The sequence below is a fragment of the Labrus mixtus genome, chromosome 15, assembly GCF_963584025.1.
Source record: "Labrus mixtus chromosome 15, fLabMix1.1, whole genome shotgun sequence".
Classification (NCBI taxonomy): Eukaryota; Metazoa; Chordata; class Actinopteri; order Labriformes; family Labridae; genus Labrus; species Labrus mixtus.
Window position 1 is genome coordinate 23,492,543 of NC_083626.1, and position 14,551 is coordinate 23,507,093.

The 14,551-nt window shown below is 37.4% G+C and overlaps 1 protein-coding gene across 1 annotated transcript; it reads left to right on the forward strand.

Annotated features, from left to right (window-relative positions):
* Window positions 1–622: 622 nt before the first annotated feature.
* slc52a3 (solute carrier family 52 member 3) lies at window positions 623–14,233 on the forward strand. Its single transcript, XM_061057836.1, has 4 exons — window positions 623–915; window positions 9,000–10,086; window positions 11,665–11,788; window positions 12,101–14,233. Exons 2-4 carry the CDS (start codon window positions 9,083–9,085, stop codon window positions 12,308–12,310), a joined length of 1,338 nt encoding a protein of 445 aa, XP_060913819.1. The 5' UTR covers window positions 623–915; window positions 9,000–9,082; the 3' UTR covers window positions 12,311–14,233.
* The last annotated feature ends 318 nt before the right edge of the window (window positions 14,234–14,551 follow it).

Below are 14,551 nucleotides of genomic sequence, written 5' to 3' on the forward strand. Positions count from 1 at the left end.
GCCCCAACAGACTCTAGATTCACTGCATCACTCGCCAGCCCTTTTTCTGAAACGTCAGCAAACACGTCACAACTTGTACAAACTAATAATGTTACAAATGTCTACATCTCTGTCTACATGTGAATCAGTCCAGTTCACTCATTTAACAAGCTGCAAGATGTTTTTAATCGAGAGAAATTACAATCGACCATCACACTTACTAAACCAGGGGTGGCCACATGCGGCCCCCATCAACCCTCAACGTGGCCCTCGGGTCAATTTTTACACATCAATTATTTGGAAACATGAAGAAAACGTGACTAAATCTACCATGAAATCATGAAAACCAGAAATATGTCCATAATAATATTTGATCACTGGTATATGTTGAGTTAAATTTGAGACATAATCGACTGTAGTCGTTTTTGTATTCTACAATTTGGCCCCTCTGGCAGTGAGAATTAAATGAATGTGGCTCCTTGCTGTGACCAAAGTTGCCCAATCCCTGAACTAAACAGCATGTTCATGTAAACTTCCTTTTTCATAAGCTGTATCTCTCCCCTGACGCCAGTAGGGGGCAGTGCAGCCCCGGACAGACAAAAACAACAACCGCTGCACATTCTGTGTTCTTGTTGGACGCAGGAGAAGATTGCAGGTGAGCGCAAATGTCAGGGGCACCTCGAGTCGATTCAGCACCTTCTTGACCTAGTAAACAGGCGGGTGCAATAAAGGCAGCTCGCTGGATTCAGTCACTGCCCTCTCTGTTATCCAGAGGAGCTCTATATCAGCGTGCTGCAGTGGACTCTGACCTACCCAGGAGCCATGTGATTCCCATCAGAGCTTCTGTGTAAGAGCAGCCCGAGGTGGATCTGTCACTAACCTCCATGTAAGATGACAGCGAGTCGTCTTGAAGGCCTGCAGGGACCGAGCACACTTGTGAGTACACGTCTCTGTTTGAGGCAGCGTGTTTGTTTAAGTAGTTTGAACTCAAATGGAACACGATAATCAACACTAAGACAGCTCTTTAAACAAATTTAAACTGATAATGTTATCCAAAGCCTTAACATAGTTTACAGATGAAGTGTTTGCGTAATTCCACATCCATGTGAGCTTTTACAAAAGTTGTTTTCTGACTTGACATGTCAAGTCAGTGAGATCAAAATATGGAGTTTCATGAAGTTTCCTCCACGGCGAGTGAAAGGGTTGTTAAATGTATATCAGCTTAATACTGTGGAAGTGAAAGAGATCACGTTGAGCTGCCATCAGCTGTCACGTCTGTGAAGACAGAGTCTGCAGGCTGCAGTGTGACTTGCTTTGTTGAGGTAACACGCATGAAAGTTTTAAACGTCTGCTGATAATAACTAAGGAGCTCAACTGGCCTCAGCTGACATTCACTCCAATGAGACTTAGACTTAGACTAACTTAGCACTTAGAAAACAATGAATAATGGATTTATCAGAAACAGAAAGGCATGTTGTTTTGTCTACAAGGTCAACTTTCTCTCCACCTATGTGATAATTAACAATTCTACTTCACTCTATTTCTAAGGGTGACATCGTAATGATTACTTGATAGATAAAGTTTTTGCTGATTAAGGCGATTTGACACAAACGTGTGCTGAAATAATACAGACCGGATAATCGGATAAACCATAATAGTAATGTGACATTTGATGATTAAGCTTTCACACAAGATTGGCTGTTCAACATGAGTCTGGTTCTGTTCGAGGTTTTTCCTTTGCCACTGTCACTTTAATGCTGAATGTCGCTTAATGCTGTGCTCATGATGGTGGTGTCCTTCTAATCTAATATAACAAAGAGTAAGGTGTTTTACCCTCTCTTCAGTGACATAATATAACAAAGAGTAAGGTGTTTTACCCTCTCTTTAGTAATCTAATATAACAAAGAGTAAGGTGTTTTACCTTCTCTTTAGTAACATAATATAACAAAGAGTAAGGTGTTTTACCCTCTCTTTAGTAACATAATATAACAAAGAGTAAGGTGTTTTACCCTCTCTTTAGTGACATAATATAACAAAGAGTAAGGTGTTTTACCCTCTCTTTAGTAATCTAATATAACAAAGAGTAAGGTGTTTTACCTTCTCTTTAGTAACATAATATAACAAAGAGTAAGGTGTTTTACCCTCTCTTTAGTAACATAATATAACAAAGAGTAAGGTGTTTTACCCTCTCTTTAGTGACATAATATAACAAAGAGTAAGGTGTTTTACCCTCTCTTTAGTAATCTAATATAACAAAGAGTAAGGTGTTTTACCCTCTCTTTAGTGACATAATATAACAAAGAGTAAGGTGTTTTACCTTCTCTTTAGTAACATAATATAACAAAGAGTAAGGTGTTTTACCTTCTCTTTAGTAACATAATATAACAAAGAGTAAGGTGTTTTACCTTCTCTTTAGTGACATAATATAACAAAGAGTAAGGTGTTTTACCTTCTCTTTAGTAACATAATATAACAAAGAGTAAGGTGTTTTACCCTCTCTTTAGTAACATAATATAACAAAGAGTAAGGTGTTTTACCCTCTCTTTAGTAATCTAATATAACAAAGAGTAAGATGTTTTACCCTCTCTTTAGTAATCTAATATAACAAAGAGTAAGGTGTTTTACCCTCTCTTTAGTGACATAATATAACAAAGAGTAAGGTGTTTTACCCTCTCTTTAGTAACATAATATAACAAAGAGTAAGGTGTTTTACCCTCTCTTTAGTGACATAATATAACAAAGAGTAAGGTGTTTTACCCTCTCTTTAGTAATCTAATATAACAAAGAGTAAGGTGTTTTACCTTCTCTTTAGTAACATAATATAACAAAGAGTAAGGTGTTTTACCCTCTCTTTAGTAACATAATATAACAAAGAGTAAGGTGTTTTACCTTCTCTTTAGTGACATAATATAACAAAGAGTAAGGTGTTTTACCCTCTCTTTAGTGACATAATATAACAAAGAGTAAGGTGTTTTACCCTCTCTTCAGTGACATAATATAACAAAGAGTAAGGTGTTTTACCCTCTCTTTAGTGACATAATATAACAAAGAGTAAGGTGTTTTACCCTCTCTTTAGTGACATAATATAACAAAGAGTAAGGTGTTTTACCCTCTCTTTAGTAATCTAATATAACAAAGAGTAAGGTGTTTTACCCTCTCTTTAGTAACATAATATAACAAAGAGTAAGGTGTTTTACCTTCTCTTTAGTAATCTAATATAACAAAGAGTAAGGTGTTTTACCCTCTCTTTAGTGACATAATATAACAAAGAGTAAGGTGTTTTACCCTCTCTTTAGTAATCTAATATAACAAAGAGTAAGGTGTTTTACCTTCTCTTTAGTGACATAATATAACAAAGAGTAAGGTGTTTTACCCTCTCTTTAGTAACATAATATAACAAAGAGTAAGGTGTTTTACCTTCTCTTTAGTAACATAATATAACAAAGAGTAAGGTGTTTTACCCTCTCTTTAGTGACATAATATAACAAAGAGTAAGGTGTTTTACCTTCTCTTTAGTGACATAATATAACAAAGAGTAAGGTGTTTTACCTTCTCTTTAGTGACATAATATAACAAAGAGTAAGGTGTTTTACCCTCTCTTTAGTGACATAATATAACAAAGAGTAAGGTGTTTTACCTTCTCTTTAGTGACATAATATAACAAAGAGTAAGGTGTTTTACCTTCTCTTTAGTGACATAATATAACAAAGAGTAAGGTGTTTTACCCTCTCTTTAGTGACATAATATAACAAAGAGTAAGGTGTTTTACCCTCTCTTTAGTGACATAATATAACAAAGAGTAAGGTGTTTTACCTTCTCTTTAGTGACATAATATAACAAAGAGTAAGGTGTTTTACCTTCTCTTTAGTGACATAATATAACAAAGAGTAAGGTGTTTTACCCTCTCTTTAGTAACATAATATAACAAAGAGTAAGGTGTTTTACCCTCTCTTTAGTGACATAATATAACAAAGAGTAAGGTGTTTTACCCTCTCTTTAGTGACATAATATAACAAAGAGTAAGGTGTTTTACCCTCTCTTTAGTGACATAATATAACAAAGAGTAAGGTGTTTTACCCTCTCTTTAGTGACATAATATAACAAAGAGTAAGGTGTTTTACCTTCTCTTTAGTGACATAATATAACAAAGAGTAAGGTGTTTTACCCTCTCTTTAGTGACATAATATAACAAAGAGTAAGATGTTTTACCCTCTCTTTAGTGACATAATATAACAAAGAGTAAGGTGTTTTACCCTCTCTTTAGTAACATAATATAACAAAGAGTAAGGTGTTTTACCCTCTCTTTAGTAACATAATATAACAAAGAGTAAGGTGTTTTACCTTCTCTTTAGTAATCTAATATAACAAAGAGTAAGGTGTTTTACCCTCTCTTTAGTAACATAATATAACAAAGAGTAAGGTGTTTTACCCTCTCTTTAGTAACATAATATAACAAAGAGTAAGGTGTTTTACCCTCTCTTTAGTGACATAATATAACAAAGAGTAAGGTGTTTTACCTTCTCTTTAGTGACATAATATAACAAAGAGTAAGGTGTTTTACCCTCTCTTTAGTAATCTAATATAACAAAGAGTAAGGTGTTTTACCTTCTCTTCAGTGACATAATATAACAAAGAGTAAGGTGTTTTACCTTCTCTTTAGTGACATAATATAACAAAGAGTAAGGTGTTTTACCCTCTCTTTAGTGACATAATATAACAAAGAGTAAGGTGTTTTACCCTCTCTTTAGTAACATAATATAACAAAGAGTAAGGTGTTTTACCTTCTCTTTAGTAACATAATATAACAAAGAGTAAGGTGTTTTACCCTCTCTTTAGTGACATAATATAACAAAGAGTAAGGTGTTTTACCTTCTCTTTAGTGACATAATATAACAAAGAGTAAGGTGTTTTACCCTCTCTTTAGTGACATAATATAACAAAGAGTAAGGTGTTTTACCCTCTCTTTAGTAATCTAATATAACAAAGAGTAAGGTGTTTTACCCTCTCTTTAGTAACATAATATAACAAAGAGTAAGGTGTTTTACCTTCTCTTTAGTAACATAATATAACAAAGAGTAAGGTGTTTTACCCTCTCTTTAGTGACATAATATAACAAAGAGTAAGGTGTTTTACCCTCTCTTTAGTAATCTAATATAACAAAGAGTAAGGTGTTTTACCCTCTCTTTAGTAACATAATATAACAAAGAGTAAGGTGTTTTACCCTCTCTTTAGTAATCTAATATAACAAAGAGTAAGGTGTTTTACCTTCTCTTTAGTAATCTAATATAACAAAGAGTAAGGTGTTTTACCCTCTCTTTAGTAACATAATATAACAAAGAGTAAGGTGTTTTACCCTCTCTTTAGTAACATAATATAACAAAGAGTAAGGTGTTTTACCTTCTCTTTAGTGACATAATATAACAAAGAGTAAGGTGTTTTACCTTCTCTTCAGTGACATAATATAACAAAGAGTAAGGTGTTTTACCTTCTCTTCAGTGACATAATATAACAAAGAGTAAGGTGTTTTACCCTCTCTTTAGTGACATAATATAACAAAGAGTAAGGTGTTTTACCTTCTCTTTAGTAATCTAATATAACAAAGAGTAAGGTGTTTTACCCTCTCTTTAGTAACATAATATAACAAAGAGTAAGGTGTTTTACCCTCTCTTTAGTAACATAATATAACAAAGAGTAAGGTGTTTTACCTTCTCTTTAGTGACATAATATAACAAAGAGTAAGGTGTTTTACCTTCTCTTCAGTGACATAATATAACAAAGAGTAAGGTGTTTTACCTTCTCTTTAGTGACATAATATAACAAAGAGTAAGGTGTTTTACCCTCTCTTTAGTGACATAATATAACAAAGAGTAAGGTGTTTTACCCTCTCTTTAGTGACATAATATAACAAAGAGTAAGGTGTTTTACCTTCTCTTTAGTAATCTAATATAACAAAGAGTAAGGTGTTTTACCTTCTCTTTAGTGACATAATATAACAAAGAGTAAGGTGTTTTACCTTCTCTTCAGTGACATAATATAACAAAGAGTAAGGTGTTTTACCCTCTCTTTAGTAATCTAATATAACAAAGAGTAAGGTGTTTTACCTTCTCTTCAGTGACATAATATAACAAAGAGTAAGGTGTTTTACCCTCTCTTTAGTAACATAATATAACAAAGAGTAAGGTGTTTTACCCTCTCTTTAGTAACATAATATAACAAAGAGTAAGGTGTTTTACCTTCTCTTTAGTAATCTAATATAACAAAGAGTAAGGTGTTTTACCCTCTCTTTAGTAACATAATATAACAAAGAGTAAGGTGTTTTACCCTCTCTTTAGTAACATAATATAACAAAGAGTAAGGTGTTTTACCCTCTCTTTAGTAACATAATATAACAAAGAGTAAGGTGTTTTACCTTCTCTTTAGTGACATAATATAACAAAGAGTAAGGTGTTTTACCTTCTCTTCAGTGACATAATATAACAAAGAGTAAGGTGTTTTACCTTCTCTTTAGTAATCTAATATAACAAAGAGTAAGGTGTTTTACCCTCTCTTTAGTGACATAATATAACAAAGAGTAAGGTGTTTTACCCTCTCTTTAGTGACATAATATAACAAAGAGTAAGGTGTTTTACCCTCTCTTTAGTAACATAATATAACAAAGAGTAAGGTGTTTTACCTTCTCTTTAGTGACATAATATAATAAAGAGTAAGGTGTTTTACCCTCTCTTTAGTAATCTAATATAATAAAGAGTAAGGTGTTTTACCTTCTCTTTAGTAATCTAATATAACAAAGAGTAAGGTGTTTTACCCTCTCTTTAGTGACATAATATAACAAAGAGTAAGGTGTTTTACCCTCTCTTTAGTGACATAATATAACAAAGAGTAAGGTGTTTTACCCTCTCTTTAGTAACATAATATAACAAAGAGTAAGGTGTTTTACCTTCTCTTCAGTGACATAATATAACAAAGAGTAAGGTGTTTTACCCTCTCTTTAGTAACATAATATAACAAAGAGTAAGGTGTTTTACCTTCTCTTCAGTGACATAATATAACAAAGAGTAAGGTGTTTTACCCTCTCTTTAGTGACATAATATAACAAAGAGTAAGGTGTTTTACCTTCTCTTCAGTGACATAATATAACAAAGAGTAAGGTGTTTTACCCTCTCTTTAGTAACATAATATAACAAAGAGTAAGGTGTTTTACCCTCTCTTTAGTAATCTAATATAACAAAGAGTAAGGTGTTTTACCTTCTCTTTAGTAATCTAATATAACAAAGAGTAAGGTGTTTTACCCTCTCTTTAGTAACATAATATAACAAAGAGTAAGGTGTTTTACCCTCTCTTTAGTAACATAATATAACAAAGAGTAAGGTGTTTTACCCTCTCTTTAGTGACATAATATAACAAAGAGTAAGGTGTTTTACCTTCTCTTTAGTGACATAATATAACAAAGAGTAAGGTGTTTTACCTTCTCTTTAGTGACATAATATAACAAAGAGTAAGGTGTTTTACCTTCTCTTTAGTGACATAATATAACAAAGAGTAAGGTGTTTTACCCTCTCTTTAGTAATCTAATATAACAAAGAGTAAGGTGTTTTACCTTCTCTTTAGTGACATAATATAACAAAGAGTAAGGTGTTTTACCCTCTCTTTAGTAATCTAATATAACAAAGAGTAAGGTGTTTTACCTGCTCTTTTGTAAAGCTTGAGGTAACATTTGTGATTAATTGGCGCTATACAAATAAAGATAAATTGATTGATTGAAGGTATTTTTTTATGCACACTGAGTAAATTGACTTTTAATACATGTAAAAGGGGGCGGTCTTTTTTTATGCGTAACACATGTTTTGAATAAGTTAGAGATGACACCATATAGCAGATATCTTATTTTCCACCCTATACCTTAAAACATTTAGTCTTCTGTCATGTTTGATATCTTCAGAAGTCTATGATTTTTTAAAATATATTTTTTGGAGAGTGGGGGATGAAATGCATAAAAGGGCAGAGGTCAGATTTGAACCGACGGCCACTGCTATGAGGACCACAGCCTCTGTACATGGGGTGTGCCACATAACCGCTAGGCTATCCTGCGCCCCAGAAGTCGATGATTTATCAGTAGTTTTACTTACAAAATACTGACCTTAAACTTCTCACAAGGCACCACCACAAGACATTTTGATAAATATCAAGGCCCAAGAAAAGTCAAATTCTAAAATATTTAATAGATAAAGAATAGAATAAAGTTTACAGGAAAGTCTGTAAAGTGAAAATAAATGTTTTCCTTGGTTCCTCTTCCACCATTACTCACCTTGAAACCATCAGATTGATCCTGTGATGCTCAGTGGGAGGCTGACATCACCGCAAAATGCTCCTTATGCACCGATGCAGATATCGATGATCTCACAATGACTTATCCGTTTTTTGTCCACTACTAGTGTCATAATGTTTTTTTAATGTGGATTTTTATTAGACTATTTTTAAGATTGTTGAAGTGGTACTTTCAAAAAGGATGTGAGTACGTCATCCATAACTGAAGTTCTAATAACCGACTGTATCTGATTCATGTGATCTAAGCAAGAGAGGCATTATGAGTCAACAGTGTCTTGTGTTTTCTTCTCCTTCACATTTTCGACATTAGTCTCAAAGTCATGATTAAGGAAACGCCATGAGACAGATATCAAACTGATTATCTGACAGGTGCACGAGAAACTTCAAGGATTATGAATGAAAAGGTTCAAACATCTCGAGGAGTTCACAAACAACTTTAGTTTTTTTTTTTTTTTTTTCTTTGAGGAGAATTTTGAGATGTTTTGTGTGACAGAGCTCTGATGTTGGTTAACTTTTGTTCTTGTCCAGTTGCAAAACCCCCAAAAATAAGTCAGAAAATATCTATTTATTTGTTGTTTTGCTGAATAAGCGTTTGTAAGTCTAGTGTAAGTAACATTCAAATCCTTAAAAATGTATCTTAGGCTAGAATATAAAGTGGCTAAGTGAGTTAAATGTTCATTTCTTTTTTGTTCAAGGTATGACAGACAGGGGAGGTGGGACTATTTTGGGAGGCGCCTTCTTCTTCTGCAGACTCTCCTCAGACTGATCTCGCTGCAGCATGGCTCTGTTGGTCCACCTGCTGGCCTGTGGCTTTGGCCTGGGCTCTTGGGTGGCGGTGAACGGCCTGTGGGTGGAGCTGCCCCTCATCGTCAACACGCTCCCGGAGGCCTGGGAGCTCCCATCCTACCTGACGGTCATCATTCAGCTGGCCAACCTGGGACCTCTGATGGTCACCCTCATGCACAAACTGTGCCCGGGTTGCCTTAAGGAGCATGTTGTCATTTACTTTATCCTCTCCAACGGGGTCCTGGCCTGCATCCTGCTTGCCTTCTTCTGGGACAGGACTACGGTGGTGGCCGGGGCGCTGCATAGCACAGCCTTCTTCATCATCACCTTCTTCCTCTCTTTGGTGGACTGCACCTCCTCAGTTACCTTCCTGCCTTTCATGATGCAGCTTCCGGCTAAATACGTCACCACCTTCTTTATCGGAGAGGGGCTAAGTGGCTTTATACCTGGCGTAGTCGCTCTGGCGCAAGGTGTGGGCATCGCAAAATGTGTCAACTCCTCTCAGACGGCGGGAAACCACACAGGAGAGGACACGTGGACGATACACACAGAGTACCTTCCTCCTAACTTCTCCCCCCGGGTGTTTTTCTTCTTCCTGGCAGCCATGACGTGTATAAGCCTGGCGGCCTTCACAGCGCTGAACAGGCTTCCCCGCACATACGAGCTGTCCACTGAAAACCTCGTGCCAGACACGGTGGCATCTGTCAGCTCGGGGCTGGATAACCCCGGAGCGGAGAAGGACGGACAAGACGTGAAAGGCCAGGGCGACGGGTTAGGCCAGAGCAGGCCTCTGCTTGGCCACAGACACTCTGTATACCAGCTGACCTTCATCTACTTCCTGGTGGTGTGGATTAATAGCGCCACCAACGGCCTCCTGCCCTCTGTGCAGACGTACTCCTGTATGCCCTACGGGAACCTGGCCTATCACCTCTCTGCTGCTTTGTCTTCAGTCGCCAATCCGCTGGCTTGCACCATTGCAATGTTCTTCCAAAACAGGTTAGAAGTCCTACACATGTAATGTTTTTATTACACTGATCACAGTTGTTATATCTCTCTATTATAAATAATAGTCACATGCATGTTTGAACATTAAAACAAGTTTTACCTTCTTTAAAAAGTAGGCGGGGCTACCGTTACAGCAGTCAGTTTGTGGACTTAGTGGTATTTCAGCGACAGGATCAGATTTGTATAAGAGTTGAGTGCTTGAAAGGAATAATGGATTAGCAAGTAATTGACTAACGCTAGCACGAGCTTGCAAGGTTAGAAGGTGCATCTGTTACTCATGGTAACTGTGATTTTCATTGGGATGATAAACTGAACACTGTTCAAGACATAGACTGTATATACAAATGGACAGCGTTGCCTCCAGTTGAACAGGATGAAGCCAGAATATCCCTGACGTATGTTGCAAATTTGTAAATAGAGTCTGCACAGGCTGGAGGAGTTGCCGTATTGACGTCACGCTGCTCCCTCTAATGAAAACACGCATTTAATGTTCTGATAAAACGGCAAAAATCACTCAGGTGGGTACGGCCCACAGCGGATTCTTGTGTCATTTTGAAGGAGACACTCGCGGTTATGGAAATTCAAATGACTCCTGTGCTGGTGTCACAAAAAAACAAACACGATAGGGATGGTAGTTTTATTCCCAGTACTGTTGTCAGGTTGTTTTTTTTCTGATTTGAGCACCGGTTTCTTTACAACTGGGAGGAAAATGTCAGTCAAGAGAGGTGGTCGCTTTCCGCTTCAGCAGGTCTGTAACAGCAGCAGCACTGATACACAGGAAGGGTGTGAATGTTTTTTGGGTTAGGGTTAGGGTTAGGGTTAGTAGAGATGAATACCAAAAAAACTCACAAAATGATGACGTTAGAAGAGAGCTGTGGTGCATTCAGAGATATGGAAGAAACCTATGAACTATGATAAAGCAGCAGCAGCAGTGTGTTTAACATTGTTTCACTTTGATTGAAATCATGAAGGCCACAGTTTAACTGCTTCACTGGGTGCTGTTTGTTTTTCTAATATTTAATGTAAACTAAGCATCCTGCAGAGTTTTTTTTTTTCCAGAGAGATTGATAAAATAGTTCTGAATTAGAGACTTCATTGAGTTACAAAAGTTGGTTTTCTCAGGAACATAATGGGAGGACCTCAGCTTTGTGTTCATGACGCTTCAGCAGTTTGTGTTACTGTCCCTCCTGTGCAGATCAGGAAGGAAACAAGTAAGCATAAAAAGAAGGAACTGCACACTGAGAAGAATAACTTGGAAGAAAGTCCCTTTTCTTTAGCTGACTCAGACTTATTTAGACAAATCATCTTTAAATTAACCGACCTGATGGTGGACTTTTATTAGTCTGATCACAGCAATAAAACAGCTTTCTGTGTTCATACAGGCACCCAATCAACTATTGTATAATGAGTACTTAAATAGCGAATATCTCAAGGGTTTTATTACACTCAGTTTATGGCTTTACAGGATTATAAAAGTCAATCAAACGTCCTTTGAAAATCCAAAGTTATCTGTAAGTGGAATGTTAGAAATGAGGAAACAGCTGCTGATAACCTTTTTCTTGTTTTCAGGTCACTCGTCTTTCTCGGAGGGCTGACGGTGTTGGGGACGGGATTTGGCAGCTACAACATGGCCATGGCAGCTCTGAGTCCATGTCCGCTACTTCAAGGCTCTGCGGTGGGAGAGATGATTATTGTAAGTGAAGATAGATACGTGAAATAATAAGATGTGGAGCGTGGGAAGAACAGAACGCATTTCTTTATCAGAGGAACGTCCTTGGCAAAGTTCAACTTCTCCTTTTACAAAACACCTGAGGATTGAGCAACTCTGCTCACTCTCATAACTAATGATGTGGTAACATCAGGGAGCAGGGAGCAATATTTGAAAACCATCATGCCTGAAATCCTGTCTTTCTTTTCCTTTTAGACACAGCTGATGTTTAAATATTATCAGATGAACTGCTGCTGAGTCCACTTTGTTTTTTTTCTTTTTTTTTGCCCTCTACAGGTGCTCTCATGGCTCTTCTTTACGGGGACGCTGACTTATGTCAAAGTAATGGTGGGTGTTATCCTGAGAGACCGGAGCCACAACGCCCTGGTCTGGTGTGGCGCTGCGGCGCAGATGGGCTCATTAGTGGGCTCGCTCACCATGTTCCCGCTGGTCAACGTCTACCAGCTGTTTCAGTCTGGAGACTTCTGCAACACTAAATGTCTCTGATATTTCAACGGAGGAGACTGGGGACAGGGAAGAGACCGTCTCTTTCTGAGCGTTTGATTAGGGATCAATACCACTCCTATATGTGCTTAAGTATGGGGAAAGACACGGGAGCCAACTATTTTAGCTTAGCTGTAAGAATGAAAAAAAGGGAACATTGCTAGCCGAGCTCTGCCAAAAGGATCCTATCAGCACTCATTAACCGGTGTATCTTGTTTAATCTGTACACAACTCTTGAGCTGTTTTCACACATGCACTACTGAAGATTGTCTAGAAAACTTCAAGACAATCTGCCCATGAAATCTTGATGAGTTGCTTATTGACACGTGTTGCTCACAGAGTGAAGTGGTGATGGTGGAAGGGACAGAAGGAGACACTGTGAGGACAGTTTTTCCCTTCATATCAAAGCCACGTGTAATAAGACGTATCCACAGTATCAGTGATCGAGTGGAAAAGAGAATGAAGCTAGCTTTATTACGTGCTCAAAGATCACACTGGTGATGTAAAGGTCATGACTGTTCACCCACGAGGGAGCTGGTAGGAAAAGATCCCGGCAAAGTTAGGGTGAAAATTGTGTCTGTTCCTGTGAACACATGCAGCTCACCCCGAAAACGTTTGGGATCATTTCAGGACTTGCGTGTCTATGAAAACACCGTAAATGTAAGCTGCTGCTTTTTATTTTATTTATTTTTTACAGTTACTCCAAATATGTTCACTTCTTCTTCACTCAGAATCAGAATCAGAATCAGAAATACTTTATTAATCCCAGGGGGAAATTCGGTGTTACCATTGCTCTTCATACAATACAGCAGCAGGAAATAAAATAAAATAGAGATAATAAAGTAAGCAATAAAATGAGCAATAAGTACCAAGTAGGGCTACAGTAATAGGATATATACAAGATAAAGCAATATTTACATTATGAATGTACAAGATGAACTGTAAACAGATACTGCACGTTGTAAAGGTGTAAAGATATTGCACGGTGTATTGAGCAGTTTGCAGACAGTTTCAGAGTTAAATAACATGTCCAGGTTAATAATCCAGTTGGGCGGCAGTAGCTCAGTCTGTAGGGACTTGGGTTGGGAATCGGAAGGTCGCCGGTTCAAGTCCCGGCACGGACCAAGTCCGGAAATTGGTCTGGTAGCTGGAGAGGTGCCAGGCCACTTCCTGAGCACTGCCGAGGTGCCCTTGAGCAAGGCACCTAACCCCCCCCCCCCACAAGCTCAGGAGCGCCCGCCGTAGGGCAGCCCCCTCACTCTGAGACCTCTCCATTAGTGCATGTCCATAGGATCCTGTTTGTGCATGTGTGTGTATTTCAGTTCATGTTTGTGTAGCATGTTTACTAGACAGAGTGTAAAAAACGAATTTCCCCTCGCGGGATCAATAAAGTATAAATTCTTCTTCTTCTTCAGTGTCCGGGTGTGTGATTCTTAGAGGGAGGAGTTATAAAGTCTGATGGCCACAGGCCGGAGTGACCACCTGTGTCGTTCTGTGGTGCATCGTGGGGGAATCAGTCTTGCAAAGCACAAATGAGCCGTAGATTTAACATTTGATTTTTGTACATTTTGAACAGGATAAAACCTGTTAATTAACTATAGTGGTGCTAGTAATCTTATCTTCTACTCTGGGCAGATTCAGGCTAGCGTTGCCCCCCCCCATTTCTGTTCTTTATGCTAAGCTAAGCTAACAGGCGACAGGCTCAAGCTTCATATGCAGCCTACACATAAAGGAGGTATTAATCGTTTCTTCAATGCGGAGCCAGAAGGCACGTTTCCTAAAATGAGGAACCTTTTTTAAATGTTTTTATTTCTTTGATTTTGAAGCCATGTTTGCACTTAACTTTATAAATGTGTCATGTAATACACTATCATGGACTAAACTATGAACTTGTATAAACATTAAATATCAGAAGTTGAACACTGACACACCTCTCATTCATTCATTCATTCACAGACGAGAGTTTCTTGCACCTTTCTTCAAACTGTTTGGCCACCAGGTGGAGTAAGAACACTTCGGACATTAACAGCTATTACTGCAGTGACCACAAATCTTGTCCATGAAATACATTTAAACTGTCTACATGAAGAAAAAAAAACACACACACACACAAAGGAGTGGAAAAGGCTTTGAAGCATTAGAGCTAAAGATTACATTCTGACATGATTACAACTATAATACATTGAAACATGTATAAAATGAAAACAGGCTGTTGATGCATTTTATAAATATGAATATATAAGT